The 18,556-nt window shown below is 44.1% G+C and overlaps 1 protein-coding gene across 1 annotated transcript in view; it reads right to left on the bottom strand.

Annotated features, from left to right (window-relative positions):
* Nucleotides 1-4: 4 nt before the first annotated feature.
* LOC117668067 (killer cell lectin-like receptor subfamily B member 1B allele B) overlaps nucleotides 5-18,556 on the bottom strand; it is a 29,042-nt gene continuing 10,490 nt past the window's right edge. The window contains exons 3-6 of the mRNA XM_034421762.3: nucleotides 10,388-10,531; nucleotides 5,498-5,646; nucleotides 4,291-4,409; nucleotides 5-2,145 (exon numbers count right to left, since the gene is read on the bottom strand). Coding sequence (XP_034277653.2) covers nucleotides 2,022-2,145; nucleotides 4,291-4,409; nucleotides 5,498-5,646; nucleotides 10,388-10,531 — 536 coding nt within the window. The 3' untranslated portion in view covers nucleotides 5-2,021. The remainder of the gene's footprint in view (nucleotides 2,146-4,290; nucleotides 4,410-5,497; nucleotides 5,647-10,387; nucleotides 10,532-18,556) is intronic.

Genomic DNA, 18,556 nt, shown 5'->3' with positions numbered 1-18,556 from the left:
CATCTGGAGACTGAATCAACAAATGATACTTTATTGGAATATCACTGGGGCCAGCTGAGCTATCAAAACAACACTCTGTGTAGAGTTACCATATACCAGGACAGGCAAAGGATGACACAAACATTGTTAAATTTTCCTAGCATCCACAACAAACATTACAGGAAACACTAAAGAAAGGGGGGGGTGGGGAATCCTTCATAGTTTGTATTTTGTTTACACATTTAATTTTTTGAAGGTTTTTTTTCCCGCAAGGTTAAAATACAGTTTTGTTATAAAAAATATATTACACATTTTTTAAAAGATACAGCAAAAAATGCAAACATTCTCCGGCATCAGAAAGATTGATTTTTCAATCACAATGTTTTTTCAACAAATCTTCACTTTCAAGAACATTGCTAGCAATAAGATAGAATTATTATATTGTCCCTCAATATGAACTAGACTTGTACATGATTAAGATTAGAAATGAAGAAAAGAAAAGAAAATGCAGATGTGCCAATAGCATAACGGGTCTATGCCGCCCCCTGCTGGCCACATCAAGCCAGCCGTGTCAAGTCCTCCCATTTCCTAGAAATAATTGGTGGGGGTTTTTTTTAAGATGAAGAAGTGAGCTGTTGAATTGGCAAAACCGGCTGTGTCCTTTCTCCCCTTGTGAAGCCAGGGTGAAGGGCAGATATGTGCCTTTTCTGTAGCTGTTAGTACAACTTCAAAATATATGGAGGTACCAGGCTGGGGAATTCTGGGACTTGAAGTCCATACATCTTAAGATACATGTGAACCAGGGATGAGAACCTTTACCTTTACTACTGGTTTGCAACAGGGCCACGCACACGGTCTTCTGCGCATGCGCAGAAGCATTCTGATGACATCGTGGTCGGTGGGCGGAGCCTCCCGCTGGTTTTACTACCGGTTCTATAGAACCGGTGTGAACCGGGGGCAACCCACCACTGATGTGAACATAAAAAAACACTAACTAATAAACATTTTTAAAGCATCCAGAAAACCAGATGTATACATGCTCCATTGCCCTAATCAAAATGAGCAGGCCTCCTCCAAAACGACATTCAATTTTTCATTTTTAACTTCAGAAACTTTTCAGTGTTTCCTGTAATTTTTCATGGCACAATATAATACTTCATTAATGTGAACTGCCCTCAACCTATGATCACAAATGAGCTTAAAATTGATATTGCTAAGTGAGAAATTTGCTAAGTTCTCACTTTCGTCCCATGCTACAACTTTTCTCGCCACATTTGTTAATGTAAATCACTGCAGTTCTTAAATTAGTAACACTGTTGTTAAATGAATCTGGTTTCCGCATTGACTTTGCTTGTCAGAAGGTCGCAAAGGATGATCACATCGTCCTTGGACGTTGCAATTGTCATAAATGTGAGTCAGTTGTCAAGCATTTGAATGTAAATGACGTGACCATGGGGCAGTGATGGCTAACCTTTTTCCAATCGTGTGCCAAAAGTGGGGGGAGTGGGGGGGGTCGCTCGTGCGTGTGCCCACATCCATTATTCTATGCGCCCCCCCCATACATGCATGTGCAACCCTCCGCACTCCCCCCACTTTTGGCATGCGATGGCAAGGTAGGCCTGTTTTTCGCTTTCCCCAGACTCCAAAGCCTTTCTAGGAGGCTGGGGAGGGCAAAAATGGCCTTCCCCACTCCCCCAGAGGCCCTCCAGAGGCCGGAAACAGCTTTTTTCCTGACTTCCGATGGGCCCAAAAGGCCCGAAAATCAACTGGTTGGCACATGTATGCCTGCCGGAGCTGAGCTCACATGCCCACTGATATGGCTCCACGTGCCACCTGTGGCACACATACCATAGGTTCGCCATCACGGCCATAGGGGAATGCTGCAATGGTCATAAGTGTGAAAAATGGCCATAAGTCACTTTTTTTCAGTGCCGTTGTAACTTTAAACGGTCACTAAATGAGCTGTTGTAAGTGGAAGACCACCTGGATTCCTCCCCAGTGTAATTATTGTAGAGTGCGTCCTAGTTTTTCTCTTGAATGATTTACATCATCAGAGCTTCTGTCTCACAGATCCATTTAGCCACAGCACTGCAAGATTCTGAGATGAATTTTGGGCTCTTCAACATCCCACAGCTGTTTCCTTGAGCCTTGGTTATTTTTAACAGCCTGTAGGATAAGGGAGCAAGCAAAGAAGACTGTCAAGGGGAAAAGAATTAGTTTATTCTTGTTTGTATCTCTTTCTATTATAATATTTCTACAGGTAGTCCTCGACTTACGATCACAATTGAGCCCAAAATCTATATGAGACATTTGTTAAGTGAGTTTTGCCCCCATTTTAGGACCTTTCTTGCCTTAATTGTTAAGCGAATCACTGCAGTTGATAAATTCATTCTTATAACTGTTGCTTTGTCATGCGATCACTTTTACAACCTTCTGACAAGCAAAGGAAGTCAGATTCACTTAACAACCAAGTTACTATCTAATCCAAGGGTCCCCAATCCCTGGTCCATGGACCGGAACCAGGCCATGGCATGCCAGAAACTGGGGCATGCAAACAGGCGAAGCCCCATCCATGGGATGCAGACAGCATGCGAAACCATGCCCCTCCAGTCCGTGGAAAAACCTATCACCACGGAACCAGTCCCTGGTGCCTGAAATGTTTGGGGCCACTCATCTAATCAACTAATAATAATAACCTTTATTGTCACTGCACAACGTATGTACAATGAGATTGGTGGAGCTCCCTCATGCCATAGTAAGGGTAAAGGTTCCCCTCGCACATATGTGCTAGTCCTGTGATGGCGAACCTATGGCACGGGTGCCACAGGTGGCACACGGAGTCATATTGGTGGGCACGCAAGTGTTGCCCTAGCTCAGCTCCAGCGCGCATGTGCGCATCAGCCAACTGATTTTCAGACCTTCCGGTCCCACCAGAAGTCGGGGAACCAGCTGTTTCCGGCCTCCGGAAGGCCTCCAGGGGGAATGGGGAAGGCTGTTTTTGCCCTCCCCAGGCTCCTAGAAAGCCTCTGGAGCCTGGGGAGAGGGAAAAACGGGCCTACCGGGCCCACCGGGCCACTACGTGCCAAAAGCAGGGGGAATTGGTGGTGGGGGTCGTGTGCGCATACGTGGAAGGGCGGGGCGCATTGAATTATGGACGCAGCCGTGACCCCCCAAGCTCCCCCCGGCTTTTGGCATGCGACGGCAAAAAGGTTAGCCATCACTGTGCTAGTCGTTCCCGACTCTAGGGGGCCGTGCTCATCTCCGTTTCAAAGCTGAAGAGCCAGTGCTGTCCGAAGACGTCTCCGTGGTCATGTGGTCAGCATGACTAAATGCCAAAGGCACATGGAACACTGTTACCTTTCCACCAAAGGGGGTCCCTATTTTTCTACTTGCATTTTTTATGTGCTTTCGAACTGCTAGGTTTGCAGAAGCTGGGACAAGTAATGGGAGCTCACCCTGTTATGCAGCACTAGGAATTCGAACGGCTGAACTTCCGACCTTTTGTTCAACAAGCTCAGCGTCTTAGCCACTGAGCCACAGCGTCCCTTGCTCATGCCATACCGTGATGCAATAAGTGAGAACGCTTTCTATTGTGGACCGGTAAAAGGAGGTCATCAGTTGTTGTTCCACCCTGTTTTTATGCAAGACCCTAAGGAAATTAGTCTCTGTTGGGCCTTCCTGGCCACCTAGATTGTGTTGATTTTCCAGGTGAGATCTTCGCTGAGGTGGACTCCCATGGAAATTAAAGGAGGAAACTCTCTCCACACAGGCCCCCCCTCGATGTAAAGTGGGGCAGGTTCCTCTCTCTTCCTGCAGTGATTCACTTAACAACTGTGGCAAGAAAGGTCGTAAAATGGGGCAAAACTCAGTGTCGAGCCACGGCTGGGACTCGCCATCGCTGGGGGGACGGAGAGGTTGGAGTGCTGACCGTCCGGACGCTTGGCCCATTGGAGGGAGGTCTGTTCGGACGATGGCGTGCCTTGATGATACACACACCCAGAAGCCAAGGGATGACTGGCTGCCTGCTGTGTATCATCAAGGCACGCCATCGTCCGAACAGACCTCCCTCCAATGGGTCAAGCGTCCAGACGGTCAGCACTCCAACCTCTCCGTCCCCCCAGCGATGGCGAGTCCCAGCCGGGGCTCGACACTCAGTTTACAAATGTCTCATTTAACAACAAAAATTTTGAGCTCAATTGTGGTCGTAAATCAAGAACTACCTGTAACTGGTGTAGGCCCAAAACACTGGAAGAAGAAAACAGATATATATTTCCCAGCTCAAATAATCATAAAATGGATGGGAATACTCACCCTTCCTTACTACCGGTATATGAGGAATTATCAACCCACAACCATTCACCGGTCCTGGAATTTCCAGACAGTCCTATCCACAACATTTGTGCCCCATTGGTGATATGCTGGATGAAGTGCTGTCAAGAATATATTTGTCAGTTACTTGTTTGCTTAGTAGGGCATAAGAGAATTCAGCATTAGTGCATAAAACTCACAAAAACAGCGCACAAAATGTGTATGAATATATAAACAGCAATACAGTGAATTATTTTTAAAATGCACAATTAAAATGATGAATAAAGTTATAAATAAAATTTAATTTAGTTTAATTAAAAATCATCTGAAAGAAAGCCAACCAGGCCCTGATATTGATATTGTTTCCTGGTTGCTTATTTCTTCCCTATGACTAAGTATTGTATTTTATGATTCTTGATGAACGTATCTTTCCTTTTATGTACACTGAGAGCGTATGCACCAAGACAAATTCCTTGTGTGTCCAATCACACTTGGCCAATAAAAAATTCTATTCTATTCTTGTTCTGCCCCAGCTACGGACCCCAAAGAACACAGCACAAACAAAGTCTGTACAAAACTTAAATTTACTAAAATAACTTAGTCTTTTCCAAACAAAGGCTATTAAGAAACTTTCTTAACAGCCTACAAGATAAAGTAATCACAATCTTACTAAGGTTGGCAGAAAGCCCAGAAGCAATGTGCAGAGAATCCAGACGCAAAGGAGAATGAACTAAAGTTGTTCCCTACAACTTGCTTCAGTCGGCATTCCTCCTTAAATAGGCTAAGAAAGTGGCCAATTAGCCCCAAGCCTTACTCTCGAGGAGACCCCCTCCTGAGGAGCCACTCCTGCCTTTTGGCAGCTCTGCGCGCCCATGCATCGAGAAGAGGCTCCTCTTCTTCGTCCTCTTCACTTAAAGAAGCTTCTGGAGGTTCTGGAGGCCCTGGTTGAATTCCCGCCTCTGGCACCACATCTTCTCCAGCCTCCTCATCGTCTGACTCGAGTTCCAGCTGCACAGGCTGCTGGTGCAGCACCACACCAGCCTCCTCGCTGTCGGAATCAGCTACAATTCGCACAGGCCACTGACGGGCCACAACAATTCTATTCTAAACTGTTCCCAAACTGTTCCCATGGACATGACCACACGAGGAGGTGCCAGATCTTTTCAAGACTACTTATTTCTAAAGGATGAAGGAGGATGTTGGCATTTACCAATTCTGCCTCTTTTTTCAAAACCGCAAGTTCCGAATATTTGGCTCTGCAGTCGTCTCTACTCTCATTCCAGGTCTGTTTTTCCCCTGAGATCCAGTAACACTTGTCTCCATGAAGCTGCCATTCTTTGGGACACAGCTTCAAATTCCCTGAAAGAGAAAAAAAAGGGCTCCATATTTATTTATTCATTGAAACCAGGTGTAAATACTGCATCATACTGACACCAATTTGCAGGTAGTCCTCCACTTACAAGAGTTCATTTAGCGACCATTCAAAGTAACAACGTCACTGAAAGAAGTGGCTTGTGACCATTTTTCACACTTATGACCGTTACAGCATTCCCATGGTCATATGATCAAAATGCCAACTGACTCATATTTATGGCCTTTGTAGGGTCCTGGAAACATGTGATCACGTTTTGCGACCTTCTGACAGGCAAAGTCAATGGGGAAGCCAAATTCACTTAACAGCCATGCTACTAACTTAACAACTGCAATGATTCATTTAACAAATGTGGCAAGAAAGGTCATAAAATGGGGCAAAACCAGTGGTGGGATTCTGCCGGTTCTAAGCGGTTTGGCCGAACCGTTTGTTAAATTGCTGGCTCGCCCCGCCCCTTGCCCCGCCCTTCCGCACCACTGGGCAAGGGGTGGGCAAGCCAGCAATTTAACAAACGGTTCGGTGTTTTTTTATTTTATTTTATTGGCCTCGCAGCTGCCGCGGGGCTTCAAAGGGCTGCCCTACAGCTGATCAATATTAAAAGAAAACAAATGAGTAGATCGGTGCCTGCAAATATAAATGGGTAGACCCAGTGGCAGGATTCTACTTTGGTAGAACCGGTTGTTAAGTAGTTAAGCCAGTGGTTGCCAAAGTGGGTGGTATTTATTTATATAAATAAAATAAAAATGTTGCAGATCTGAGAATTTTTTGCATGGAGGGGGAATCTGAGAGAACTCAGAAACATTTATTTCTGAATATGAATTACATTTGAAATCATTCTGAGATATGCTGAATCCTTATCTAATTATTAGCTAATTATAATCTAATTATAATGTTTACCAGCCACTGATGGGAAAGAGAAATCAAAATAAGCAGAAACTATACAGTAATGAAGGAAGGTATACAAATAGCTGGGTTTCATAACTGACATACCGATCAGAGATCAAAATGGTATCAGTGTGATAAATCTAACAGATTAGTAGAGATTATGATGGATTAATCTGCAGGGATTAATAGAAGACATACCTACAAAGGATGAAAGATGAGGATTAATGAGTAAGCATTAGTCATTACTCTAATGGTTTCCTTTCCAGAAGGTGAAAACAGTTTTAGAAGTTCAGAAAAGCAAGTAAGATTATTTTGCTTTAAAAGCACTGTTAGAAGAAAGTTCTTGTTTCGAATGCGGACCATAGAACACATAGAACAAATTGCTTGAGGTGGAGGCAAAGTTTATTTTGACAGCATAACATGCTGTTCAGTGGTGGATTGCCCCCCGGTTCACACCGGTTCTATAGAACCGGTAGTAAAACCGGCGGGAGGCTCCACCCACTGACCCTGACATCATCAAAACACTTCTGCGCATGCGGCCTCGTTGCGAACCAGTAGTAAAGATAAGTAGAACCCACCCCTGATGCTGTTGTAATATTAGGTTGTAATAATAGTAATCAAAGGTTACAACAGAATACAGTTGTCAAATGATTACCTTTATCCCAGACCAGGCCCACATCTGGCCCTTTGGCTCACCCTGTCTAACCCATGTGAAGTCAATTGGAAATTAGAAATCAAATTTAAATAAGTGTATACTGTGATACTAGGCTGAAGCTGCCATGCCTAAAAATGAAGCAGGCATCTAAGCAGGGTGGACAAAAGCCAGGAAAAGATCTCTTAAGGCTTGAAGTTAAGAAACAACCAGGCTGTAAAGTGGGGGGGGGAAGGGGGAGGGGGAAATGCCAGCTGAATCAAACAAAGCACACCCCTCCACCTGTCCCATCAGCAGCTAAGATTTTAAGAAACAACAGAGCAGTAGTGAGTTTCAAAGCCCGGCGCTACCAGTTTGCTATCGGTAGCACGCAGACACACTTGCTCACTTTGTGAGCGCATGGCACTTCTCCGCATGCGTGGCGCTTCTGTGCATGCGCAGAAGCTTCTGCACATGCGCAGAAGCTTCTGCACATGCGCAGATTGTTTTTGATGACGTCTGGGTAGTTGGGCCGAGCCTCCTGCCACCGCCACTACCAGTTCTCCCAAACTGGGGTGAACCGGGAGCAACCCACCACTGCAACAGAGCAAGGAATTTGGGGGATAAAAGAAGTCCTGAAGCCCAGCCACTCTTTGAGTGTGTGTGCGTACATGTGTAAAAAAGATTTCCTTATCTTGAGGGGAATTCTGATGGTTTTGGCTGAGTTACTGAGGTTTGCCAGCTTTTTATCAGTTTCATCATCCTAGGACTTCGCTGAAAGGCTCATGTGGTTCTTTGTTTTGTGGCCTGGAGTTTCATGCGGTCAAGACACAGCCAAGATTATATAGCATGTGGCCTGGCTAGATGTCATGGAGGCGTTTCCTGTTTTAACAGTACAATTCCATTCCACCACTTGTAACAGCACTCGGTTGCCAGCCCCGTTTCAACAGTATGCAATAATTGCAGCTCTGCAAACAAAGCCTTTGTATCTCTCTTTAGAAACGTAAAAGGAAACAAGCAACCTATTTGAAAACTAACTGATTTTAGAAAGGAATTCGGGCCTAGGCGTTTTGATTGGGTAAAAAAAGTCAGGAAGGTGATCGAAAGTGCCCAATGAAAACTCTGAACCTTCTCTCACCCCATGATGAGTTATTAATCGACTGTTGTAAATCTTAACACACGTCACCACGGCATGTGCTGTCTCATTTTAGCAGGAGTAGGGGGGGTGTTCCTGGCAGGAATAAGCAAAATGTATGCCAACATCGGGGTGAGCATACTAATAGTCATGATGTAACTATGTAGTACGATATTATTTTACATTCATATAACCCTTGCAAAGAACATTGGAAGCTACTGTACTTCTTTATATTTTCGTTCCTGTTAGTTTCTATCTTTCTTTTTAAAAACTTTAATAAAGTTATTTGGGGGGGGACTTGACACATTGTTTAGGTTCAGTACAGCGGTGTTTATACCGTATTAATTGGAGGATATTATTTTATTCTATCATTTCATTCACTAGTCGGCCACCTGCACCACAGTGGGGGAGCGTTTTTCACCCGCTTCAGGCTCCAGAGGTTTTCTTCGAACCTCCGGGAGGGCAAAAACTGCTTCCCCTGGGGTCCAGAGGCCCTCCGAAGGCCAGAAACAGGCCCGTTTCCAGACTTCCCGAACCTCCAGTAGGCCCGTTTTTTGCCTTCCTAGACCCTCCAAGTGGCCCCTGGAGTTACATGGAATTATGAACAGACCGCGTGGAGACTCCTGGGAGGGGAGAGGCGGGCATGGCCAGCCAGGGGTGGCATTTGGGGGTTCACCGAACCCCTGCAATCCTTGGCTAGAGGATCACCCAAACCCTGCCGAACCCCCAGGAGCCCACCCCTGATTCTAACCAGTAAAGTGTTGCTGTTATCTTAAATTCACAGCACCTTAGTGTATTCCAAAGAGTAAACTGTGCCTTAGTGTTCAATTGAAAGTGATTTGAGTGTGTCTGCTGACCAGGGCTGTGAGTGTGTGACCGTAAACTGAGCCTGGAAGTGCATGTAACAGCATTATTTATTTATTTATAAAATATGTTGGCCGTCCATCTTACCACAGGATAACTCTGGGTGGTTTATACAGTTACCTCTAAGCTAAAATATAAAAAGTTAAAATCAAACATTAACAACAAAGACATATGGGAAGGGCGAAGGGAGAGTGGGGGGGGGGGGAGAAGTGGGATCTTTTATTACTCGATCAACCACCTTCACTGGGCTGTTCCCCCATTGAGACCCCCAACTGACCGGCAGAACCTGATCTTTAGGCCCTTATGAAAGGATAGGAGGGTTGAGGCCAACTTCAGATTGGGGAGATATTCCAGAGGGCAGGAGTGACAGCAGAGAAGGCCCTCATCCCGGACCCCGCCAGCTGGAATAATCAAGGCTGATGGGACCCGCAGCTTGCCTCCTGGCACAAGTGGTACGAGCCAATCCCAGTGGGGTGAGACGGTCCCTCAAGTAACCTGTACCCATGCCATGAAAGGCTTTAAAAGTGACCACCGACACTTTGAATTGCACCTGGAAGCAGACTGGTAACCCATGCAGATCGTGGAGCAGTGGTGTTACAGGAGCCATTTTTGGGGCCCCAAAAACTACCTGTGCCGTCGCATTCTGCACCAGATATATATATATTTTAATTTGATTTATATGCCGCCCTTCTCCGAAGACTCAGGGCGGCTTACAATGTGCTCAGCAATAGCCTTCATCCTTTTGTATATTTATACAAAGTCAGCTTATTGCCCCCACAACTGGGTCCTCAATTTACCTACCTTAGAAAGGATGGAAGGCTGAGTCAACCTTGAGCCTTGGCGAGATTCGAACCCTGCAGTAATTGCAGGCAGCTGGTCTTAATAACCAGCTTAATAACAGGGTGCCTTAAACCCCTGTACTACCAAGGCTTTTCCAAATGCTCTTCAAGGGTAGCCCCATGTAGACCGCATTACAGTAGTCTAATCTTGAGATGACTAGGGATTGAATGTCTGAGTCCTCTGGTCCAGGAAAGGCCATGACTGGAGCACAACACAAAGTTAGTCGGGTGGTTGCAGCCACCATCTGGATTTCTCTGATCAGCAGGCCTCCCTGAGTTGAGTCTTTCTCCTGAAAACTAGTAGCATTTTCAAGCAACTTCCGCTGGTTGGTATTAGTGTTGCTATGCACGACCCTTGAAATCTGGGAACATACCTGTGGAATTGTCACAATGGTGCTTACACAGAAATCGCCACAGCTTGTTCCATTTTTCTCCTGCTGCCTCTTTGCTGACTTGCTGCTTTGTTTCAGTAGCAGGAATGTTCTCCTGAACATCTGGAGTTCTCTGGACCTGAAAGACTTTTAAAAAAAGATTTCTAATTAGCTGACAAGCAAATAGAGGGAGATATTAGCAGTGGTGGGATTCAGCCGGTTTTCTCCAGGTCGCTCGAACTGGTAGCGGCAACTGTGGGAGGCTCCGCCCACCCGCCTGAATGTGATGTGCGACTACTATGCATGTGCACAGTCACATTTGCGGAATGGTAGGGAAGGTAAGTGAATCCCACCTCTGGAGATACTGTATGTATAAAGAAATGCACATAGCTTAGAGCCAGGGTACCTACGAGACCGCCTGCTGCTACCGATAACCTCCCACCGGCCAATACGCTCTCACAGAGAGGGCCTCCTCAGGGTGCAGCCGGTCAAGTAATGTCGGCTGGCGGCCCCCAGGGGGAGAGCCTTCTCTGTGGGAGCACCCGCCCTGTGGATTGAGCTACCTCCTGGAATACGACTGATCCCAGACCTCCGCACTTTCCGTAAGGCCCTGAAGACTTATTTATTCCAGCAAGCCGGCCTAGCCTAAATGGTTTTTTAATGGGAATTTTTAAATTTTATAGACTTGGGGTTTTAAATTGGGAGGCCGATTGATTTAATTTATTTTAGCTATCTTAACTTTTGTATTGTATGTATTTTAATTTTGGCTGTCCACCACCCTGAGTCCCTTTTGGGAGAAGGGCGGTATACAAATTCAATAAATAAATAAATAAATAAATAAAATACAGAAAGCTCCATTGTAGCACTTTAAAAAGAAATGCAAAAAGGTTTCTTTTGTGATATTCCTGTTTTCTGGACATCTATTTTACCCTCACTCTTCTTATTTATGCAGTGTTTCCCCCCCACCCCTTGTTCTGGCTGCTCACAGCTGCTCATGAAGCTGAATTTCAGCATCCCAACTCCCTATGGAAATGTCTTGGCAGGGACCAAGATTTCAGCTCACTCTGAAACTGCTAAGTCATGTATGTTCTATGTTCCCCAATTCCTTGGCTTTCCTATCTATGCAAGGAAGGCAAAAAATTTTAGCTAGCCGCTGTGTCAGTGGTGGGTTTCAAATTTTTTTACTACCGGTTCTGTGGGTGTGGCTTGGTGGGCGTGGCATGGCTTGGTGGGCGTGGCTTGGTGGGCGTGGCAGGGGAAGGATACTGTAAAGTCTCCATTCCCACCCCACTCCAGGGTAAGGTTACTGCAAAATCCCCATTTCCTCCCAATCAGCTGGAATTTGGAAGGCAGAGAATAGGTGAGGGTGGGGCCAGTCAGAATTTTTACTACCAGTTCTCTGAACTACTCAAAATTTCCGCTACCGGTTCTCCAGAACTGGTCAGAACCTGCTGAAACCCACCTCTGGGCTGTGTAGGTGGATCTTCTTTTTCCATTAGTAGTCCCTGTGCCTTTCCTTGGTTTGTATATACCCTGTTTCCCCTAAAATAAGACATCCCCTGATAATAAGCCCAATCGGGCTTTTGAGCGCATACACTAAAATAAGCCCTCCTCGAAAATATTTAAACGCATGCACAGCCAGTCCCCGCCATTTCCTCTGGTTTCCTCCATACACCCCAAAATCTTTGCACATATGTCTTGGACTCCCTTTCCCCCGTTCTCTCCTTTTTAACACTAAAACATACTTTTCTCTTTTCTTTCTTTCTTTTCTTTCTTTTTTTTTTTTTTTGCCTTATCTTTGCTCTGATGCCACAATAATCAAAGCAAAGCCAGATTGCTCTTTTCATCTCCATGTCGGTTCATAAAAACCTTATAGCAAGAGTGAGCTGATCATTCAGCTGCCTACAGGTAGTCCTCGACCTATGTCCATAATTGAGCCCAGAATTTCTGTTGCTAAGTGAGACAGTTGTGAAGTGAGTTTTGACAACATCCATTTAAACTTTGTTATTTTATTCCAGATTGGCTGGAATACAGCTTTAGGTGCCAATCCTTGGCCACACCTATTTTTGTCCCAGCCGATGATCGCTGCCAAACTATAGCAGGCTTCCCTTGACTAAACTCGTGCCAGCCAACAGCTTCCTCTGTGTGACTCAAACGGCGGCGGGGGGGGGGGGGGATGACTGGCATAATTTCACATTTAGCTTCAGCTGCTGATAAACCCAGCCTCTTGGTGCAGCTGTAAAATTGTAGCAATAAAATAATAATAATAATGTGCTGGGTGCTGGAATGTGTGCGGCTGGCAGGCAAGTTTGATGAGCCTTGATAGTACAGGGGTTTAGTGCACCCTGTAATTAACACAGCTGCCTGCAATTTCTGCTGGTTCGAATCTCTCCAAGGCTCAAGGTTGACTCAGCCTTCCATCCTTTCTAAGGTAGGTGAAATGAGGACCCAGTTTGTGGGGGCAATAAGCTGACTTTGTATAAAACATACAAAAGAATGAAGGCTATTGCTTAACGCATTGTAAGCCGCCCTGAGTCTCCGGAGAAGGGCGGCATATAAATCAAATTAAAAAAAAAAAAAAAGTTTACTCAACTTGACAGGCCCAGTGCAACTACAAGAGTTGGTAAATAATGGAAGCTTCCAGGTTTCACCAGACCACAAAGAGGAAACAAGGGGAAGCCTGACAGCTCTGTGTGCCTGGGCTGCACGTTTTCTCGCTTCTGCTGGCTCCAAGTTGTGCAAAAGCATCCCAGGCTGGTTGGGATTTTGGCGTGCAGGCCAAAATGGCTTGTAAGCTGCTTTTATGGATTGCAAGAGAGGTGGAGCAAGGCGCGGTTGCCTCAGCCCACGAATCCTGATTAAAGCCAGAGCGGCTCACTTGAATGGCCCTTGCTCACCCTCCCAGCCCCTGTCATCACCCCCCCTCACTGCCAATCATGTGCTGCCCACCCCCAGCTCCTGTAATTTCCTCACCTACCGCCAGTCATGCACTTCCACCTGCCAGCACCAATTAGCTGGCGGCTATTTGTCCAGTGCCTGGGGAAAACCATGCCTCGGGGAATGGGCCAGGATGAAAGAGCTGGGGGTGGAGGGCCAGGAGGTCATTGACAGTGGACAATCCCTGGCAGAAGGCCAGCGGAGGCGGAAATCCTGCTGTGGTTCAACAGCGGCATTTGGCTGAGTGTGAAGTTGGGGCAGCCAAGGATCAGTGCCTAAATGCCCCATTCCAAGAAGGGAAGCTGCCTTGCTAGAGTTTCCACTGGAATTTCTACTGCAGCAAGAAAAGTTCATTGACTCAATAAGCCATTGTTAGAACTTTGCTTTTACAGAATAGAGCTGGAAGGGACCTTGGAGGTCTTCTAGTCCAACCCTCTGCTCAAGTAAGAGACCCCATACCAGTGATGGTGAAGCTTTTCAGCACCGAGTGCCCAAACCAGAACTCACACACACATGCATTGGAACCCCCGAAACCCGAAGACCAGCTGGCCAGGGCACATGTGCTCACCGGCCAGCTGCTCTTCGGGTTCCCAGGGCTCCCGCATGAGCAAAGATCAGCTGGCTGGTGCACATGCATACGCCAGAAACCAGAAAAGCAGCTGCCGAATGTGTGCATGCCCACAGAGAGGGCTCTGCGTGCCACCTCTGCATGTGTGCCAGAGGTTCGCCATCATGGCCCTATACCGTTTCAGTCAAGTGGCTGTCCAATCTCTCCCTAAAAACCTTCAGCACTGGAGCACCCACAACTTTTGAAGGCAAGCTGTTCCATTAGTTAATTGTCCTCACTGTTAGGAAGTTTCTCCTGAATTCTAGGTTCCTTCCCTCTTTGATTAGTTTCCATCCATCGTTTCTTGTCTTGCCTTCTGGTGCCTTGGAAAATAAATTGACCCCCTCTTCTTTGTGGTAGCCCCTCAAATACTGGAATACTGCTGTCATGTCACCCCAAGTCCTTCTTTTCTCTAGATCTTGACAAACCCACTTCCTGCAACCTTCATATATTTTAGCCTCCAGGCCAGTGGTGAAATCCAAACCGGTTTGCTCTTAGTTGCTCTTTTCTGCACTTTCATCTTTTTTTTTTTTAATGAATCATAAATGAAAGAGTGGAAGAAGAGAGGCAGCTGCCAATCAATGGAGAAGTTAGCAGCCCAGGAAGAAATGGGTGCTCAGGGCAATGGCCAGAGGCTGCAGCCAATGGAATTTATGGGTATCCCTAGAACAGGAGTGAAGAGTTACAAATTGCAAAACAGGCATTTTGAAGCAGAGCATGAAACCAAGTCAAATGCATTTATGATTGGTTGGGAGTGGGTGAGGGATGATGTGATCAGTTCCCCCTCGGAAGAAGCTGTGGGTGGCCCATAATGACAATGGCAAGCAGAGAGGCTGAATCTGCACCTAGTCAGTGCAACAGTTAGTGAGAATGAGCGAGAACCTGTGGCCCATCAGCTGAAGAGCCAAGTATTATTTACTGGAAGTTTTTCAGACAGTTGTAGTTAATGTATATATCTTTTTTTTTAAAAAAAAATCTTCCTTGCATTTTTCTTTTGCCTTAACTTTCTGTTTTATAGATGGCATATGCCACCGGAGAAGTTAGCAAAAATGTTTAAAGATAAATCGGCTACCTGCTGGAAATGTTATCAAACACCAGGATTTTATTATCATATGTGGTGGATTTGAAGCAAAAAGTTATTGATACAAAATTAAAATCTGGCTGGAAGAAATGATACAGCAACGCATTGAATTTAAACCAGAGTTGTTCTTACTGGATATCTTTCCAGAAAAAATTAGTAAGGAAAATGTATATTTGATCATACATGTAATAACAGCTGCAAGAATTGTATATGCTCAAAATTGGAAATCAGAGAAAATACCTTTGGAAAAGAAGTAATTAAAAAAATTAGATTGTGCAGAAATTAATAGATTAACTTTGATGATTAAGGATAAGGAAGAATCAGAATATTTTAAAACATGGAATCATGTTTATAGTTGGTTGGAAAAGAGATATGACTGATATTATAACTATGTACAAATGATGATTACAATATTGTTTTAGCAATAAAATGTTAGAATGGTTTGGATGAAGATGAAGATAGAAGAAACTTATGGAAGATGGGGAAGAAGCCTAGAAGATAACACTGAGATGTCACAGGGAAAGGAGGATTGATGTATTAAATGTTTGTTTGTCTTAAAAAAAAAATTACTCAAAAAAAAAAACTTTCTGTTCTGTGTGGTTACAGGGGATGAGTATTAAATTTCCCTTTTGCAATGTGAACATCCATTCTTAAGAATTAAGGGAACCTTTAGTGTCTTTGATCATGTAGCTGATTTCTTTTCCTGTGGCAATTTTTCAAAAAGCGTCTTAACCATCTCTGACTCACTGCAATGTATCATCAAATAATTGAATTGAATTGAATTGAATTTATTAAACTTCTATACTGCCCTTCTCCTAGAGGACTCAGGGCGGTGTACAGCCATATTAAAACACATATAACACAATTCAACCGATGTGCCAAATTCATGTCATTATTAACCGATGAAAAAATTGAATCACATTGGTTAACCTTTCCTTTTTTTTCCTTTTTTAAATTTGTTTTGATTTCTTTCAGTAGCAAAATGTTATTTGCTTTATTCAACTTTATTAAGCTTCAAAGAAAGCTAAAAATACAATAGAAAAGCGGGAAGGGGATCAAAAAGGAGAAAAAATTAAAATATGACAAAAATGCATTTTTTAAAAAAATCAAAGGAACCAGGGGTGAAATCCAGCAGGTTTTGACAGGTTCTGGAGAACCGGTAGCGGAAATTTTGAGCAGTTCGGAGAACTGGCAAATATCACCTCTGGCTGACCCCAGAGTGGGGTGGGAATGGAGTTTTTGCAATATCCTTCCCCCAGGAGTGGGGAAGGAATGGGGATTTTGCAGTATCCTTCCCCTGGAGTGGGATGGGAGTGGAGATTTTACAGTATCCTTCCCCTGCCATGCCCACCAAGCCATGCCCTCCAAGCCACACCACGCCCACCAAGCCATGCTCACAGAACCGGTAGTAACAAAATTTGGATTTCACCACTGAAAGGAACCCACATCTTAATAGATAAGCGGGTGAGGAAGGTGAAAGGAGATTACAAGGACAATTTAATTCCCTACTGATCTGAATAGGAAACAAACTTCCTTTTTACAACCCTGTAATCTTTTAAGGTAAAACCTATGCCTCATCAAAACCAGTGGCAGCCTTTATTTTCTAAAAGGAACATTCAAACCATCTTTTGGGAAGATGAAAGCAATTCTAAGTGTTTTATTAGCAAGCATGGTCAACAATGTGTAAGCATAAAGCATAAGCACCCCAAGCCAGGTGGCTTTTTTGGACTCCTTAGGGAGATTTTTATGGGTAGAACTAAAAACTCCTAACTCAAATGCAAATTTGGCACCATCCCCTGCTCAAATATGTCTTCCCAGAGGAATTAAACTGTCAGCTGAGCCATAAAACATTTAGAAAGCCGGGAAATCCAAAGAAACAAATAACTGGAAGTAATTCAAAGCAAAAGCCAAAAGCCAAAAATTGCACATAGGCAGAAAAGAAGAAAAAGTTAGAATGCCCCTCTACAGTGGTACATATGAACTTCATTTATAAAAAGAAATCAAAGAGGGCTTCAATCACAGATCATAAAAATTGTATAAGCCCTAACTATTGATAATTGAACCTGGCAAAAATCAATCAGAATAGAGCTGGAAGGGACTTTTGAGGTCTTCTAGTCCAACCCTCTGATCAAGCAGGAAACCCTATACCATTTCAGACAAATAACTGTTCAGTCTCTTCTTAAAAACCTCCTATGATGAAGCATCCACAACTTCTGAAGACAAGCTGTTCCACCAGTTAATTGTCCTCACTGTTAGGAAGTTTCTCCTGAATTCTAGGTTCCTTCTCTCCTTGATTAGTTTCCATCCATCGTTTCTTGTCTTGCCTTCTGGTGCCTTGGAAAATAAATTGACCCCTCTTCTTTGTGGTAGCCCCTCAAATACTGGAATACTGCTATCATGTCACCCCAAGTCCTTCTTTTCTCTAGACTGGCCAAACCCACTTCCTGCAACCTTCATATATTTTAGCCTCCAGGCCAGTGGTGAAATCCAAACCGGTTTGCTCTTAGTTGCTCTTTTCTGCACTTTCATCTTTTTTTTTTTTAATGAATCATAAATAAAAGAGTGGAAGGAGAGGGGCAGCTATGACCCCTACATGACCCAATAGGAATCTGACAATAGCCAATAGAATACATGTTCTTGCCCAGGAACAAGAAGCTCAAGTGCAAAGCTCAAAGAAGATATAAAACCCCCTCACTCTCAACTCCATTTTGTCAGCTGCCCAGGACCACAAACCCATGCGATTCTGCTTCATCAATAAACCCTCTTTCCAATCAGTTTCCATGTTTCCAGTGTCTTCCTCCAGGCTTGGAACTGAACCAAATGGATATTTCTTCCCACATTAGTATATTATTATAACATTCATTAATTAATATCATTATATTATATAATTATAATATCATTATGTGATTACTGTAGCTATTACGGTATCCAGAATGTAATCCCTCATTTCTGTAATTACTGGTGGGGTGCGTGTCTATTTTGGCTTCCATTTTGACCACACCCTCCAAATAAACACTTCACTGCTAGGTAAGGATTTGCGTAATCCTATAAAGGCAGATCATATTCCCTTATCTCTTCAGGCCTTGGCCAGAGGGAAAGATTGTCAATAAACTAATCGTATTATTGTTTCCTGGTCTTTAGTTCAAAGGCACTTCTGGAAAAATTCCCCTGCACTTATGAGGAGCCCACGTGCAGATTTGAACTCTTATGCTTAGAGATTGGGTTGGACTACGGCCAGCAGCTAGAGCTGGCATTATCACCTCATGTCTGTAATAGCATAGCCAAATAGTACGCCTGTGATTAAAGGTTAAATTACAACTACAAGCCACGTGGATCTTGATATATGTTTATTTTAGTTGAATGATGTTGATCTTAAAAATAGATTACGATACTTCCCACAATGTTTTGACTTGACTAGCTGCTTAATTTCAGAATAGGAAGCACATAAATGTGCGTTATTTATAATTATGTGCCACATAAAAAATAAGTGAGACCAATATTTTATTTATTGATTTATTTAAAACATATATATAGCCGTCCCTCTTTC

The sequence above is a fragment of the Pantherophis guttatus genome, chromosome 2 (assembly GCF_059756535.1).
Source record: "Pantherophis guttatus breed Tessera chromosome 2, ASM5975653v1, whole genome shotgun sequence".
NCBI lineage: Eukaryota > Metazoa > Chordata > Lepidosauria > Squamata > Colubridae > Pantherophis > Pantherophis guttatus.
The sequence above is the reverse complement of the archived record's forward strand: the minus strand, read 5'-3'. Positions and strand labels throughout refer to the sequence as shown.